The sequence below is a fragment of the Pundamilia nyererei genome, unplaced genomic scaffold, assembly GCF_000239375.1.
Source record: "Pundamilia nyererei isolate P.nyererei 1_Seehausen unplaced genomic scaffold, PunNye1.0 scaffold00001, whole genome shotgun sequence".
Lineage (NCBI taxonomy): Eukaryota > Metazoa > Chordata > Actinopteri > Cichliformes > Cichlidae > Pundamilia > Pundamilia nyererei.
Genome location: NW_005187402.1, coordinates 2,334,036 through 2,351,476, shown reverse-complemented (window position 1 = coordinate 2,351,476; position 17,441 = coordinate 2,334,036). Strand labels below are relative to the sequence as shown.

Below are 17,441 nucleotides of genomic sequence, written 5' to 3'. Positions count from 1 at the left end.
TTTTTACAAGTGTTATAATGCTTTGCTTGTACAAGAATGCACATGCATGTACAGCCCTGGATTCATGCATGCACAAGCAAATTCTGTGTTTGATCCAATAGCTTGTAACAACAGGTCCTATCCCCCTTTCTTCCAAACATCCTCCTCAGGACACTGGTTCATGGTTGAATGCCTTCTCCAAGACCACAAAGGCATCCAGACTGGCTAGGCAAACTCGGATGCACCCTCAAATATCTATGAGGGAAAAGAACTCGTCCAGGATTTAACAACCAGAAAGAAAACCACATTGTTGCTTCTGGATTTGAGGTTTGACTAAAAAGTGGGCTTCCCTCTCCAGCACCCTGGCATAGACCTTGCTAGGGAGGCTGGGATCCAAGTGAAGTTGAAGGGAAACCAGCCCCCATTTCTTTTATCCAAAGGCACGCGAACTTTCAAAGGCATGTCAACCAGGACAGCCCCACCACATCCAGAGCCTCAAGGAATTTGAGGGAAGTCTCATCTGCCTCAGAGGTCCAGCCACCAAACAGTTTAGGAGAAGGCGTAAGAAAGTCAAAGAAAGATTTAATGAATTTATTTTTGTGTATGTGCTTTGTAAATTTTAGCAGAATTGTTGGACAGTGACGTTGTACAGCCCTTCTATCTATTGCATATATACAGTTAAGTAAACCAGTAAACGTGATACCTTTCTACAGATGTAGTCTCCAGGACTGAAAACTTGCGGTCGGAGTTTTAACACCAATTCTACAAGGAGGCCTGCCTCACAGTCCTGGAAGATACGCACCTAGGTCCAAAAACAGACACAAAAGCAACATTTAGGAACTTCAGATCGTTTGACTAGTTTTGCCAAGTGAGGTAAAAGGGTAAGATATGGGTCTTTACCTTCTTAAGTGTGTCCAGGTGAACATTGATAGCTATCTCAGCTCTCAGTTTATTAGGCAGACTCTTGAGGACTTCTTGTTCATCAATTGTCTTCTGATTGGTCCAAAGGTAGTCAAACCAGCGGATGACACGCTGCTCCAGCACCTTGCTGACATGTCTGAAGTGCATGTAGTGTTTGAGTCCATCTACACGTGTTTGAAAGGTTGCTCTTGTTGCATTCATATTAGAAATCATGGATCCAACATTACCCACAATGGAGGCAAATATCAGAACACCAACCTGGAGAGAAATACCAGTAGTAATTGTTTTAGCAGACTGGAAAAACTAGTATACACCTTTTGTATAGGGTTTGAGTAAGCTATAAACCTACCAGAAAGTCAAATATCAGGAACAGATATTCTTCATCTCTAACGGGTGGAGGAGTTTCTCCTATAGTGGTCAGCGTCATGGTCGACCAGTATAGGCAGTATATATAACTTCGTGACAAGGTGCCGAACTCAGGGTCAGACGCATTGGGATAAACCCATGAGTCAGAGCCCAGTCCCAGGATTTTGGAGAAGCTGTAGTATCCGCAGGCATTCCAATGGATTATGACCAGGATGTACAGAATCAGTTTACAGATGCGGAAAGCATTGGGGTAGCCCGTTCGTGTTTCTGTACGCTCAAAGAACTCAAAGAGACGTGGCAGGCGCAGCAGTCTGTTGAATCGAAGAAGCGGAGTGTAGCCGATTCCAACAATCAGGTACAAGAGGTCAGTTGGAAGAATGGAGCAGATGTCAAACTGACACTGTAACGTTCGAATGTAGGTTTCTCTCAGACGGCGCACATCTTTGATCATCAAGCCTTGATCCAAGAAACCTTGATGTACATAATAAATGTAAATACAGTGTCCCACTTCTGGGATTTTTAGAAACCTGAATTAAGATTCCATCAGGAACAAAAAAGAGGTCAGTGTCATAATATTTCATGTTCAGTAGTTTCTTGTCTTTTTCATGATGGAAACTTATCAGAGTACCTGTGTGAAGCCGAACAGCAATATCCAGGATATAGACTCCATCACAGGTGTAGTCCAGCACTTGCCAGATGAGCACATTTCTCATCTGGAGTTCATCGAAACAAGCCCTAAAGAAATACAAACAGCAAAGTGACAAAAATGATATCAATCTGCTATTCCAGACACATGTCATTGCCCCAGAGACGTGTTAGTAAGAGTAATAACACAAACAGGAATCTGCTTCTGAGAGGGAGTTTGACCGTTTGTATTAGCGGAAGCTATGTCAATGTCAGCTCCCTACCTGGCAACTAGCAGGGTCCAGTTGTAAAAGGCTGCAGCACCAATCACCATCAGCCAGTAATAGTACGCGTCATCAGATGGAGATAAAACCACAATATTACACTTTTTTCTCCTGACAGAGAGAACCCAAAACACAGACAGTAAGCATCAACTGAAGTTTCACACTGTTTGCATGTTAGCTGTTGTTTCCTCACGTGCGTCTGGAGCGTCTGATTTCGTGATCTGCATCTGAGCCGGTACGGCTGTGGCTGAACCTGCTGGGCGGCGCCTGTATGTCCATGTTAGCAGGGCCTCTGAACCGCTCCAGGAAAGAATCCGGTCGCTCCGTCTCCTCAGCCAAACTCTTCTGCGCCCATTCTCTCAGGGTCATCACCATACTGACTATCCTGAAGACAAACAGGCAGAAAATGTTATGGTAAAATGGTAAATGGCCTTCATTTGTGTAGCGCTTTTCTAGTCCCTAAGGACCCCAAAGCGCTTCACACTACATTCAGTCATTCACCCATTCACACACACATTTACACACTGGTGATGGCAAGCTACATTGTAGCCACAGCTGCCCTGGGGCGCACTGACACCGGGCCCTCTGACCAAGGTTGTATTGTTGTTTTGTTATTGTGGTTGTATCCAGCTAAAACATTCACTCTTGTACTGTTTTACTCATTATCATCTGAAAATCAGCTATCATACCTGGACAGAGCCCCTCGGGCCCGAAAGGAATTCTGGGAACCAGCATCTCTCCTGTCAATGGCTGCCATTTGCTGTAGCTCTGAAGAAGTGTCGTCACATATTGACTGTCCTCTGTGTATTCATGCACATACAAAACACATAACACACAAACCATGTAACTCAGCAAACAGTGTGTAGAGCTTTCAACAACTTGAAACTAGTGATTATCCTTCTGTCCACTTGGACTAATTTTGCTATCACGGTTGTCGCCCCCTGCTGGCCATGAGAAAGAATACGGATTTAAGCATCAACTAAACTGTAACAACACCTGTGTGTGTGTGTGTGTGTGTGTGTGTGTGTGTGTGTGTGTGTGTGTGTGTGTGTGTGTGTACCTGCTAAGTGTGCTCTCAGCTCGGTCACTCTCCTCCTCTGTCCATGTTTTCACAGACAGCCTGTGAGAATCCTGAACCAGACCCGTCATCCTACAGACGCAAACACAGCAACACTCAAGTCATTTTCATTTTGTTCACTGCGAAAAGAACACAAAACAACACAACAAAACACACACGGAGCCAGGTCGACTGTACCCAACCCAAGATCCCAAGCACCGTCAGAATATGTGTCAGAACACACACTCACGCGTGCACACTCACACCCACATATCGCACTTATATGGAAGGTCATCTAGTACGAGGTCATCCTTTGTCGAGCATCACCACAGAAACCAGATGACATAGCAACAAGCTGTACAGTAGTTATGACAACAGATCATAAGAGGGAGAGACAGAAATGCAAAAGTGATCCATTCAGCAAACCTGGTAACTGTTCTGATGCTCCAGTGTTCAGGTGGTCAGTCCATCAGCTCAGATCCTGTGCATCTCGCCAAAGTATTATTTCTTTCAAAAAACACAAAACAAAACTCAACGTCTTTTACAGGCTATAAGACACGATGAACAGACTCGAGTGCAATACACACATAACACGGTGGATGGAGTGAACAAATGTAACCGATAAAAGGAACAATCACGTGGTACTCGGGGGGAAAAAAGCATCGTTTAAATTGCAAATTGTGTGTGTACGTGCATATATGTGTGTGTTTCTTTTCACCAGCATGCTCATCTGAATTCAAGAATCTCGTTTGAAGTGGCCTCTGATCTGGAAATGTGTCTTTGTGCATGTGTGTGTGTGTATTCTGCTGATTACTGAGAGAGATTTTTGTGAGTGCACCTGCACTATTTCAGCTCTGTTCAGATGGATTACAAAACAACACAAAAATATACCCATCTATCCAAAAACGTGTTTTCACCATGTGTTTTGATTGGTTGTGACGGGATGTTGACATGTCTGTTCAAAATGACAGAAAACACGAGTGCCTTACAGGGTAAAAGTCATTTCTGGGATCGAGTGTCACGTGTAATTGGCTCAGTTATTACCAGCACACATTTAGAAAGTGAAGCAGCTGCCTCTCAATCATGATAGCAGCTCCACTGCTGCAGTGATGACAAATACACCGCACTGCAGACACATTAACAACCTGTCAGAAGCTCAACTGACCTATCCCAGTTTTCCCTCTTATATTGCAGGACAGCTGCAAATATTTAAGCCTTTGTTTCACAAAAACAACTCCTGCTCATTTTAAGCCTGGAGATAGTCACCTTGCTGTATATTCAATAAAGTTAATGCTACCTGCATTCCACCCATGTTAGGTCATGCTACTGTGCACGCTGCCTCCACTGAAAACATCACTTAAACCCTTGATGGATTCTGCCTGTCATTTTAGCAAAATAGCAAATCAAATATAATGTCGGTTCCCATCAGTGTCTTAACACATTTTAACATAATGCTTTGTCTGTAAATCACAGCTTAGCTCCTTTTTGCTTCAGATAACTCTGAACTTGTATTTAACACTCTCAGGGGCATCAAACATAAGGCCCGGGGACCAGAATCAGCTCAGCGAAGAATTCCAACCTGGGCAGCTCGAAGGCTTTGGAAAATGTGAAGGAGTGCATGGATTTTGAACTTTAAACTGTTTTTTCATAAATTTGACAGATTTCCTGTTGACAAAGACTTTCACACTACACCAAATAGATAGATAAACAGTTCAATGGAAAAAGTTACAGTTTTTCCACTACCTGCCACATAATAACCTACAATTTTATTCTATTCTAAAAAGCATTTACTAATTGTTGTACATGTACACTAACAATATTAAGACATCTCAGGGATTAAGTGTTTAGCTAAAAGTCTTCACACTGACAGAAAGATTTTCACTGGTCCGGCCCACTTAAGATCAAAGCAGGCTGTATGTAAAATTAGTTAAAACAAGGTTATGGATCGCTAGCACTGCTATTGTTTGCTTGTCTGTGCATACATTTGGCTGTGATTCGTGTTTTTGAGGCCTAGGACCCGCCCCCTGATGATAGATGGAGTATAGTGGCTTCTGCCTCGGCTCTTTCTGCTCCTTTACGCTCCCTCGTAAAGCAGCAATCTGGCCTTTGTGTTAGGTTGCTGTTCCTTTTTGGTTTTGTGCTTTCAATATTGGGTAATATATGAGCTTCAGGAGCCTCCCCGTGATCCTGATAAGGATAAGCAGAATGGTTGAATGGATTGATGACTATGACCTTCATTAGAGAGTAAATGGTTGTTGTGTTCCAGCCTTACAAGCCAGCCGTAACTGCGTCCTGATAGTTTCTGCAAAGTTTATGGAAATAATTTGTAATCATTATATTAAATCTGTGAAAAGACTTCTGTGAAAGGACTGCTGCTATCTACCCAAACGAATGTGACTGGAGTTTGTTTTAGAACTTAGATCTTATGCTATTTTTTACTGCTCTTTTTTAAACTTATTCTTTTAAACTGTATTGCTTATTGCACTGCAGAGGCTGGTGAGAAACAGCATTTTGTTTCAGGCTGGGTAACACCATATGAAATGACAATAAACTTCTTTAGTCCTTGAGTCCTAAATATAAACATAAGTAAAATGGCCACTTTCTTAGGACCAACTGCTTAACTATTGGCTAATGTGAATCTAATCAGCCAATCCCAGGGCAGCAACCCAATGAATTTTTGGCATGATTGTACAGGAAACACACTGAAGTTCGGTTTGAGCATCAGAATGAGGAAGAAAAGTGATTTAAACAACTTTAAATGTGGCGTGGTTGATGGTATCACACAGGCTGGTCTGTGATCTGCTGGGATTTTCCCACACAACCCTCTCTAGTGTTTACAGAGAGAAGAGGAAATATGCAGTGTGCAGCAGTTCTTCTGGCAAAAATAACTTTTGGATCCCAGCAGTCAGAGGAGACGGCCAGTCTGCTTCAAGCTGACAGGAGGGCAACAGTAACTCAAAAACAACCAAGCCATGCAGAAGAGCACCTCTGAATGGGCAACAATGTAAGCAGATGGGCGACAGCAGCAGAACACACACCAGCTGCCGCTCCTGTCAGGTAAAAACAGTACTGTACATTTATGCCACATTTCACACATGCTCACCAAAACTGGACAACAGTAGATTGGAAAAGGGTTGCCTGCTCTGATGAGTCTGCTTATTTGCTGCAACTTCATGCTGCCTTCTATCAGTGCTTCTGGCAGGTAGTGGTGGTGTAACGGTGTGGGCTGATGCTTTCTTGGCACACTTTGGGAGTATTGAGCATAAATCGCACAGCCTACCTGAGTACTGTTGCTGACCATGTCCATCCCTTTATGACCACAGTGTACGCATCTTCAGATAACGATCAACGTCACAGAGCTCAGATCATCTCAAAGTTTCTCAAGTGTGAGTCACCCCCCCCCCCCCCCCCCCCCCAATCCAGTAGAAGATTTGGATTAACCTGCTGCTGTTTGCTGAGCAGACTTACTGAAGTTAAAGCCAATTCTTTGATGTAATACTTAAGCAGCACACACATACATAAAAGAAATGACTGGTATGTATAATTCAATTCAATTCAATTTTATTTATATAGTGTGTGAATGGGTGGATGACTGGACGTGTAAAGCACTATACAAATACAGGCCATTTACCATACAGCGCCAAATCACAACAACAGTCGCCTCAAGGTGCTTTATATTGTACAGTAGATCGTACAATAATAGATACAAAGAAAAACCCAACAATCATATGACCCCCTATGAGCAAGCACTTTGGCGACAGTGGGAAGGAAAAACTCCCTTTAACAGGAAGAAACCTCCAGCAGAACCAGGCTCAGGGAGGGGCGGGGCCATCTACTGTGATTGGTTGAGGTGAGAGAAGGAAGACAGGATAAAGACATGCTGTGGAAGAGAGACAGAGGTTAATAACAGATATGATTCAATGCAGAGAGTTCTGTTAATACATAGTGAGTGAGAAAGGTGACTGGAAAGGAAAAACTCAATGCATCATGGGAATCCCCCGGCAGCCTACGTCTATTGCAGCATAACTAAGGGAGGATTCAGGGTCACCTGGTCCAGCCCTAACTATATGCGTTACCAAAAAGGAAAGTTTTAAGCCTAATCTTGAAAGTAGAGATAGTGTCTGTCTCCTGAATCCAAACTGGAAGCTGGTTCCATAGAAGAGGGGCCTGAAAACTGAAGGCTCTCCCTCCCATTCTACTTTTAAATACTCTAGGAACAACAAGTAGGCCTGCAGTGTGAGAGCGAAGTGCTCTAATAGGGTGATATGGTACTACAAGGTCATTAAGATAAGATGGGGCCTGATTATTTAAGACCTTGTATGTGAGGAGCAGGATTTTGAATTCAATTCTGGATTTAACAGGAAGCCAATGAAGGGAAGCCAAAACAGGAGAAATCTGCTCTCTCTTTCTAGTCCCTGTCAGGAGTCTGAGTTCTCTTAAAAATGAAACTTACATTTATCCATGATATCCTGTTTCAGTAGACCAAGAAAATTCAGAGTAGCCTCAGCTGTGCCATCAATTAAATGTAAAACAGTCTTTAACTGCTAAATACAAATAAATATAACATCGTGCTATTTGCTACGTGATGGAAGCAAAATCTCAATAATAATATTTAAGGAAATGGAAATGAATGACTGCTATTGGTTCTGTTCAGTAAGTAAATGTGTGGTTGTTGCAATAACACGCTTGAAACGGCAACAGAACAAATCACACAGAACACAAAACTAGATAATATATGAAAAAAGATTTTATTGTTTACCATAACAGACGTAATTGTGCACACAACACATTGAAAGTATTGCTCGCATGACTTTAAATTAATCCGGGACTAAACCTTTGAGGTTGTTTATTGCAGTCATCATGGCAGCAAAAGCAGAGCTACTGAATTCAAGTGTTATGCTGGAACAGACCGTCTACAGACAAAGCGCTAGAAAAAAGCACTACAGATGTGCTGTTCTGGGTTAAAAATCCTAGTCAAAGCATTTAATAGACATTGAAGGTTAAAACAGGTTTCAGTTTTATATTCTGTGAATATATTATCTGCCTATAATGTAGCACAGCTTTGGTCATATACATGAAAGATTATTATGGCTCGAGAACAATAACTGACACATGGGAAGTTGAGAGGAAAAAGCAGCTGAGAGAATGTTAAATATGTTCAGGAAAGGCAGCATTAGGTGCTTCTATGTGAGATGTGAAGTAGTTGTTTTTGAATATTTGCCACGTGTCATAACTTAAAGACAAACATAAAGACACAATTTCATATTTTCTTAACAGGTTTCCCCTTCGCACAGTCCTAGCATGCATGGCTCAGACCCTGTGATAGTCAGCGCTCTATTAGATTCATCTCAGCGAGCAGCACAGACGATGATCACCTCGTAAACGATCGTAAAAATGAGATCCAAAGAAAAGCCCCAAACCAAACCTCAACCTTTATATCATGTAGCCGTTAAAGAAGTCCCACTTTACTGCACTTTACTGTTTACACTCAGATTGGATTCACTCTGTTTTGGTTAGCTCAGAATAACCACATAAAACAACAACGCAGTACATCTATGCCCACTACACGTGTGTCTGTTTGTCTTTAGGTGCAAGCGTGTCTCCTTTAAGCTTTCTTCATCCCTCTCCCCATCAGGCAGGCGAAGATGGTCATCACCATTTTGGGGTTGACTTCTACCAGGTCTTCAGGCAGGGCGTAGACTTTGGCACCAATCTTCCTCGCCATGGAGACGGCAAACCTGGAGAAAGGAAGGATGGTAATTAGAGCGTATCACCTCATCATCACAACGTTGATGTAATAATCGAATGCCCCACTGCCAGCTAAGGTTCTAGATAGCAATGTAATGAAATACACAAGCCCAGTAACTACTGGAAACAAACGGAGCAGCAGAGGTGATTACTTGGCATTGTTCAGTTTGTCTTCCTCTGACAGATTTTCCTTTTTAACCAGCTCAAAGTTGACACTCTGCGGCTGGATGGCATCAATCAGGTCGAGAACTGGCAGACTGCTACTGATTATTTTGTCCTAAACAGAAGAGCACACAAGCATCACACATCCACAGCTGGTCTTTCACTCTTCACAAGCAATAATCCACAATGACAAAACAGAATATACATGTGAAAATATCTCACATTACACTAGTAATTGGCTAGTTTGTGTAATGAATGCATACTTTCTCTGGCAATGTGTAACTTTTTACCTTGAAGCTTTTTATAGAGGAAGTCTTGCCAGCGCCAGACAAAGTCTTGTTGACCCAGGAAATGATCACATCATCTCCAGCAACTTCTCCATGTCCAAGGTCTTTGAGGACATTTAACGTGTACCTGCATGTGGATGTGAGAATATTAGCCTCGTTACTGAGCACTATATTTCCCATAAGCCCCGGTGTTTTTAATCATCAGTGCACCGATGTGTCTCATCATAACAGCTCAGTGCATTAAACTCGATGAACTTGGTGAGAGAGCTCTGACTTTTTCGGTTTCCATCCTGAAACAGCAGTACCCCCTATCTGTCCTCGACTGTACTGCAAACCCAACATAGGAATCAAAAGAAAATCACCTCCTCATCAGCTGCCACACCAGTGCCAGGGTTAGAGTAGGGTTTCCGTCGTACAGGTCCTGTCCACCAATCCCCACCAGGAAAAACCCGGCTTTTTGCTTCCCCAGCTGCACGGCGTAGTTACAGTTTTCAATCTGCAGTGCGCAGAAAGACATTTTTGGGATCTGCACCTTGTTGTTTACACTTTATACACTGTCCCAACTTTTTTGGGAATCCTAGTTTTTACACGCACACAAACAAAACATTGCAAATTTCAAAAGCCACATTTAATTTATAGTAGAAAACATATCAAATGTTTAAAAAGAGCAGATTACCATTTTAAATAATAATACTAAAAAGGTCAATCTGTAGATGCAGTTTTTTCTAAATTCTACTGTGAGTAAAATATGGATTTATGAGATTTGTTAATGTTGTTGATGGATGGATACATTCTGGATACATTCTGTTTTTACTAACGTTTTACACATTGCAACATTTTTTAATATATTTCACGAGTCATAAGTTCAGCTTTCAGGCTGATCTAAACACTAAGACAGTTTTTCTATTCTTGGCTGTCATCGCTGTGAGTAAGATGTCCTTAATATGATCACCTAAGCTTAGACTGTCAGCGTACAAGCTCCATACATCTGCTGACTAGCCTGTCTCTGTATGAGGGGCAGCCAATAAGAAAACGGTTGTCTTAAAGAGACGGGAAGACGGGAAGAATGTTTGTCGAGTGTGAAACAAAACAAGGTGCTCCACCAAGACCCAATCTAAGGCATAAATATATGGAGCTGGAAATGAGCATCATACACACCCATTAAATGTGTATGTGTCGTTTCCACGTGAACATCTTTTATTAAAAACTGCTCTTTGAATGAAGCAGTTTGTGTATTTACCTTTTTTAAGTGGCCTCCTCCTGCTTTGAATGGAGGGCGATTGACTTTGTCCCATTCCACTGGAACCATAATCTTTTCATAAAGTTGCAGAATCACTATGGCATTCTGCAGATCACTGTACACACACACACAGTGACGTGTGAGGTGAACATGCACATGTAAAACACATATCAGAGTGTTGCTAAACGGTACAGATCGCACACTGACCCATAGATATGATGAACATTTGGAGAGACGCCGAGAGAGTTCATCCAGTTTCTGAAAGTTCTCTCCTCCCTGGTCTCACCTGGAGATCGTGAAAGACAGAGTCAGCCACAGGATCTTACCTCAGCGACTACAGGAGCGAGAAAGGAAATGCTCATCCATGCTTACTCTCCACAATCCACTCTTGGTTCTCTGGTTTAGTGAGAGCCGGGTGTTTGTTGAAAAGGGTCGCCACGAAGGCCATGTTGAGCTTAGAGTTTCCACTCACGACATCGGTGGCAGTGACAAACTGCCTGCAGCCCAGACGGTTGGCCTGCTGCAGCATGCACTCTGCTCTCTTTACCAGATCCTGCTCCTGTGACACACACACAGGCACAGAGGCGTGTGATATGCATGTATTTAAATGACAGATTCATCCTCTGTATTAGTTCTCAGTTTTCAAGCGTTCAAATAAAGAAATTGAACCATTTTCTCTGACATCACTGGGGCATTTTTCTACTGTGTGTGTGTGTATGCAGGGTGTGTATGAAGGGTCAGGCCTGACTAGAACAGCACTACAAACAAAGAATCTACAAGGCAAACGACATGCTGCCTTTCAAGCAAACTCACATATAGACCGCTCATTTCAATGTTAACATGGGGAACATCCTCTTTGCTGCCATCTGGGGCGATCTGCTCGAGCAGGTGGAAGTAGGCCTTGGAGTCCTGCGTGGGAACAGAAGTGCACAAAGGCAGAGACAGACCCGTGTCAGACTGCGCTCATGTTTATTCCCAGCGCTAAAAAAAGATTCTTCACCCTCAACAAACATGAAGGAGTAAAATTCAATTAAATGTAATATTTATATTCTACTTGTACTTAGCGTAGTTTGATTAGTTAAAGTCAGCATTTTGAGAGTAAACATGCATTTTGAGTGACATTTATTCATTTATTCAGGGTTGATTTCAATAGCATTATGTGTTGTTGCAATATGTGACAATACTCATGCAAAATAAATGTAAATGTGTGTTTAAAGTGTGTAAATGTGTGCAAAAATAAAAGTGCATTTACAAATTTTTATATGAAAGCAGAATACAGTTAATTGCAGCCAACTGCAGAGCCAACCTGCCTTTGCTTTTTAATATTTTACTGAACATCTATTTCAGCCATCCCCAACCTTTTTTTGCACCACGGACCAGTTTATGTTGCGGATAAGGTGTCGCGGATAAGCACAACAAAATGAAAACAGCACCGGTACCAAAAAAAGAAGATTTATTCATAACAAACGGGCAAAGACCCAGGAAAACCGAGTTAACGATAAATACGATACAAAATAAAGATAAAAAAAACCAAAAACCATAAATTTCACACCCGAGCCTCAACTCTTGCGCCCCGGTACCAAACGACTCTGGGGGCTGGGGACCGCTGATCTATTTAATTTGACCTATAATTATTTTGCTTATGCTGGGCTTTGGTGGAGACAATCAGTTCATCCTCTACCTGAAACAAACTATCCTCTGTCTTTAAAACGTCCCTCCCTTTTAGCCAGCTTCCCTCTGATTGGCTGTCCCTCATGAAGAGAAAGCTCAGAGAAAAGCAGGTAGCTGTGTTTAGCCTGACATGACGATATCAGATATGTGAACTCAAACAGAGCCATGAGTGGAAAACAAACGTTCTTCTGTTTCACAGGGACTATTTGTGCATATTCTGCCCTCATCATTTAAATATTCTAGTTTAATGTTTAATCTAAGCAACTATTCAAACGCCCATGTGTCAGAGCTACAACCCATGAATGAAGTGTTTATACTGTCACAGGCATATTACCCTGAAGAGAATGTGATTTTTTTTAATTGTGACCCAACATCTGTAAAACATCTGTAAAAGATCAAATAAGGATTCAGTCTCTAATAGCAAACAGTGAAGCGACTGGTTACATTTTCTTACCTTAACATCAGCAGAAAAGTTTGATATCTTCATCCCGACTTTCTTTAAATGGAAATTGACCCAGCGGAGCAGCAGCTCTTCAGGACTGAGCTTCATCAGTTCCTCCAGACTCTCACCTTCCTCTAGCAACGCTGCAATAGCTATACAGAGAGAGAGGAATGACTCTGGTGCCTAAACTAAACTCCAGCATGTATTTAAAGGACAACTGCTATATAAACTTCCATGTTCTGATCCTGGGTCTCTCCTTTTTATCTGGGATTCACTGGGCTCAAACTGTCACAGAGGGTTCAGATTTTGTCAAAGAAGTCCGTGCAGCTTTGGATAGAAGTAAATGTAGTGACACTGCATAAGCTTAGTGAAGAGCTCAAGGCGAACATTTTTGTGACATTTTACAGTGAGTCACTTTTTTTGTGGCCAGGAAGTGAAATGATAGAAAAGTGAAATGATAGAAAATATAGGAAAACAAATAATGGGTCCCCTTTAAATTGTGTTTTACTTTTTGCATGTTTGCAAAATTCCCTCTCCACAGACAAATCTATCTGCAAATCTATCTGTGCTCCACCTTCATTGCGGCTCAGCTCGATATCGGCAAACAGCCCTATCTTGATAATCTGCCAGAGGAGCCCGAGCACTAGATGAGGTTTCCCCTCCTTCAGATCTTGAGCTCCGATGTTGACGACCTGGCAACCGATGGCTGAAGCAGAATTCAGAGCCAAGTTCAGATTCTCCTGTAGGATATGAAGGGTCAAGGGTTAAATCGCATTAAGTCAGCACATGATTAAGATGTGAAAGGGAACCAACTGACCTGTTTGGTGAAAGGAGTCAGTTTCTTTTTGTTGATGGTTCTCTCGTCGATGGTGTCAGGCACAGATAGGTTGATGAGTTTACTGAAACAGTGAGCGTGAGGGAAGCATCTTAGCGCACTGCCTGAACGTGACAAACAGCGTCTAAAGAAAACTGCTTTTACCAGAGCATGATGCCATCTCCGACAGCTTTAAACAGATCCTCGGTGTTGGGGTTGATGGGGAGAACGTGCTGACAGTCGGGATCTTTCTCCAAAGCCGAGTTGAGGTAGTTGGCAAAGGCGAAGTGCTCCTGCTCTGAAATACGACAAAGCCAAGTGTCAGATCTGTTTCTGCGACGACTAAAACCTGAGGCTGTTTGATCAGAGAGTTCTCTGACTCCACCAGGCGGTGACACCACACATGTTATATATGGCGTTACTAACCAGAGATCGAATGTTGAGTTCCTGCACTTGAGAGCTCGCTGGTGCCCCCGATGGCTACAATGCCTTCTTTCTTGTTGAGAGCTTTCCTGAAACTCTGGGCTATGCGGTCGTCCTTGAGTTCCTTAAAGAGCTGAATATATATGCAAACACACGCTAACTTACAGACAATCAAACCATGGTTACTGTATATTTGTCAAGATATTAACCAATATAAGTCATTTATCACTTAATATGTTATGGTAGTTTGCCTTTCTTTACAGTACATTAGTATATAAACAGATTTTTATGTAACATGTTTACTTTTTTGGCTGCTGTGAGTAAACTGTTAGTAAAGCTGTGAACTACTACAGTTAGTTAACTAGTGTTACCTACAGCCTCGAACTCTGATAATTCAATTTTGCTGTCGTTGTTCAGATCCAGCTTCTGGAGGAGTTGTCTGAGCTGGTATCCCGGGACAGGACAGCCAACCTCTCGGAAGAGATTGCCAAGTTCGGTGGAGGAGATGTACCCATTGCCATCCGCATCTACACGTGGTGTGTCAAGACAGGAAATGAAAGAGAACTTTACTTAAGCTTAAACTTCTACTCTTTATTTCTTTATTTACAGTTTTCCAGATATGCAGGGCGAGATTTAAAGTGCTGCCATTGTGACATGCTAAGAGTCAGTGCCCTAAAGTCTCAGCTTATGTTTCCTCTGTAGTATTTTCCATTGAAATGATGTGCAAATCATGGCATTCTTTTCTCTTCTTACGTTACACAGTGTTCCAACTTTTCTGGAGTAAAATTTACTGAATTGCTCCTTTAGTGCAGCGGTCCTTTTTTGCTCCACGGACAGTTTAATGTCAGACAATATTTTCACGGACCGGCCTTTAAGGTGTCGCAGGTAAATACAACCAAATAAAATGATACGACCAAGACAAAAACTGTGCTATTTTGTAAATTTATTAATAATAAGCAAATTCACTGTGTAATTGTGTAACTTTATTAGCAGCGTCCTCCTGAAATGCACCAACAACATTGAGAGTAACATCCTCCTCTCTGCCCCTTAATGCTCTCTGGTCGCTATGGTAACGCGTAAATATTTCTTTCAAAATAAGACGCACGACTACAAAACATATATAAAGTACATGAAAATATATAATTCACCATAATGCTAAATCAATGAGAGGGGAGACAATGACACCTGAAGTGTGTTGCTTATGCTCAGCCTGCTCCGCAATTTTGTTTTGGTAGCTGGAACCGCAGAAAACCCCGCTTCACACAGGTAGTGTGTGTGTGCTGTTGTGGCAATCTTGGAATATTCTGCCATGACTTTTATCCAAAGTAGTTGATGTCTCGAACATACTTTTAAAGCTTTTAAAGCAGTTCGTGGGTCTTTTGTGAATGGGAAGTAACACTCAGACTATTTTTAAAAGAAAAGACAGTTGATCGTGCACTAGTAAGTTTTTTATTTTTTCTGTGCGGCCTGGTACCAAAAAAATGAGAAAAAAGACCCAGTGAAACCGAGTTAGCGTTAAAAACCCTGAAAATCATCAATTTCACACCCGAGCTTCAACTCTCGCGGCCCGGTACCAAACTCTCACGGCCCGCTAACGGTCCGTGACCCGGGGGTTGGGGATCGCTGCTTTAGACAATAACGGGAATGTAGGCGTATCAAAGCTTCTGTCTGCCAGATCCTGCACACGTACACAGGCGTGCATAAAGAGGCACTTTTCACAGTCATGTACACCACACAGTCAAAAATAAGTGGCTAATTCATAGTTTTCTGCAATGTGAACGAACACACACAAACACACACATTTTTACTCACCCACTTTGTTAAAGGCCTCCTTTATCTCCGCCATCTCCTCGGCACTGAAAGACTTTGACATTCCGACACCTGTGAGACACCTGACACCTACACAGGCAAATGATGCATGTAAGTGCTGCGTACCAACTCCGGACACATCGCACAGAGCATCAGGAGTAATGACCATAAAAGGCTTATAAAATGCAGATTTCTTATGCATGCATTGTGACTGAACTGGCTGCAGTGCTTCAGTTCGCCCTTCAGTGCGATATGGCGGCCTCGCTTCTGTCAGTCTGCCCCAGGGCAGCTGTGGCTACAACTGTAGCTGCCTCCACCAGTGTTTGAATATGAAAGTGAATGAATAGTGGAATTGTAAAGCGCTTTGAGGGCCCCGAAAAGCGCTATATAAATGCAATCCATTATTATATGGACCAAAATCTCTGAGGCACGCTTCCAGCACCTTGTTGAATCTATATGCCATGAAGAATAAAGGCAGCGTTGAAAGTTAAAGGGGGTCCAACTCAGTACTTAACAGGTGTAACTAATGAAATGGCATGTCAGTGTACATGACAGCATAGAGCCTGAGTGGTATAATAGCCATACACTAATATCATTATTGAAAGCAGCTAGAAATAGAAGAAAAGAAGCTTGTTGTAATGACACAGGTTGTCCAGCAGAGCGGCTCCAAATATGCAGCTGGCACCAATTTCCATTTTCAATGTGAAATTTTCCAGCAATGATACCAAAAATATTAAATGTTATTAGGGATCATTTCGTACAGCCATCGAATAGGCCAGTGACTATCAAAGTGTGGGGCCCTGGTGGACCACACAGGTACTGCAGGTGGGCTGCGGTAATAACAGAAATTGAACTAGAAATTAATTACATGCATACAAATACATATTTATATTAATACATTTATTAAAAGATATTTATATAATAAATGAGTTTTAACAGTTTTCTCACTCAATAAGGGTTTTTTTTTTCTAAAAACTGAGCTCCTATTAGGGCTGCATCTCTTGAAGCAAAAATCTCTCATGCACCCTGATCATGTTACAGCATGACAAACAAATTAACAGGCAAAGCTGAGCGTGAATATGCAAACAGTGGTTTCTCAACCAGATACACATGGATACAGGCACTTGAATACAAGCCTTCTAATATCTCTATAAAAACTAGAAACAAAAATGCCCCTTTAAAAAGACAACAGTGGTGATCAGACGGCAGTTAGCTATACCCACGGTTATTTGAATAAAGAAAGGAAAAGCATCTCTCCTAACGCAAACCAGCCCAAATATGTGCACATCACACTACTGCTTTGAACTGGTGCAAACAGCATAGAGGTATTTAAAAAGTGTTAATGTTTTTTAATGTTGATTTTACAAGCTAGATTTCACAGGTTTTTAGGCTTTTAAAGGCAAAAAATGTGATTCTGATTATTTCGAAAATATCGTATTATGATCTAAACATTTTAATTGTGTAGCAACTCGTTCACAATACTCAGTTTATAGGAAATGTACATATCATGCCGCCACCAGGTGTCACTGCTTTGGGAAGATCAGACCTTCAGATGGGCGTGTCCTTGCCAATAAATCCAAATCCTTTTATGAGTATTATTATTAGTGTGTGTGT

General features: G+C 41.9%; 2 protein-coding genes across 2 annotated transcripts in view; both read right to left on the bottom strand.

The window, feature by feature from the left end:
• Positions 1-3,323, bottom strand: part of LOC102211612 (cyclic nucleotide-gated cation channel-like) — a 9,598-nt gene extending 6,275 nt beyond the window's left edge. Inside the window, exons 1-8 of the mRNA XM_013908804.1 lie at positions 3,235-3,323; positions 2,864-2,974; positions 2,368-2,559; positions 2,175-2,285; positions 1,895-2,001; positions 1,250-1,737; positions 880-1,158; positions 683-781 (exon numbers count right to left, since the gene is read on the bottom strand). Of these exons, the coding sequence (XP_013764258.1) occupies positions 683-781; positions 880-1,158; positions 1,250-1,737; positions 1,895-2,001; positions 2,175-2,285; positions 2,368-2,559; positions 2,864-2,974; positions 3,235-3,323 (1,476 nt within the window). The remainder of the gene's footprint in view (positions 1-682; positions 782-879; positions 1,159-1,249; positions 1,738-1,894; positions 2,002-2,174; positions 2,286-2,367; positions 2,560-2,863; positions 2,975-3,234) is intronic.
• A 4,633-nt stretch (positions 3,324-7,956) lies between these two features.
• Positions 7,957-17,441, bottom strand: part of LOC102201068 (plastin-3-like) — a 10,377-nt gene continuing 892 nt past the window's right edge. The window contains exons 2-16 of the mRNA XM_005719412.1: positions 15,831-15,917; positions 14,394-14,545; positions 14,022-14,151; positions 13,761-13,893; positions 13,599-13,680; positions 13,356-13,521; positions 12,794-12,933; positions 11,482-11,577; positions 11,041-11,227; positions 10,876-10,954; positions 10,669-10,783; positions 9,791-9,924; positions 9,432-9,555; positions 9,132-9,256; positions 7,957-8,969 (exon numbers count right to left, since the gene is read on the bottom strand). Coding sequence (XP_005719469.1) covers positions 8,837-8,969; positions 9,132-9,256; positions 9,432-9,555; positions 9,791-9,924; positions 10,669-10,783; positions 10,876-10,954; positions 11,041-11,227; positions 11,482-11,577; positions 12,794-12,933; positions 13,356-13,521; positions 13,599-13,680; positions 13,761-13,893; positions 14,022-14,151; positions 14,394-14,545; positions 15,831-15,891 — 1,857 coding nt within the window. The 5' untranslated portion in view covers positions 15,892-15,917 and the 3' untranslated portion in view covers positions 7,957-8,836. The remainder of the gene's footprint in view (positions 8,970-9,131; positions 9,257-9,431; positions 9,556-9,790; positions 9,925-10,668; positions 10,784-10,875; positions 10,955-11,040; positions 11,228-11,481; positions 11,578-12,793; positions 12,934-13,355; positions 13,522-13,598; positions 13,681-13,760; positions 13,894-14,021; positions 14,152-14,393; positions 14,546-15,830; positions 15,918-17,441) is intronic.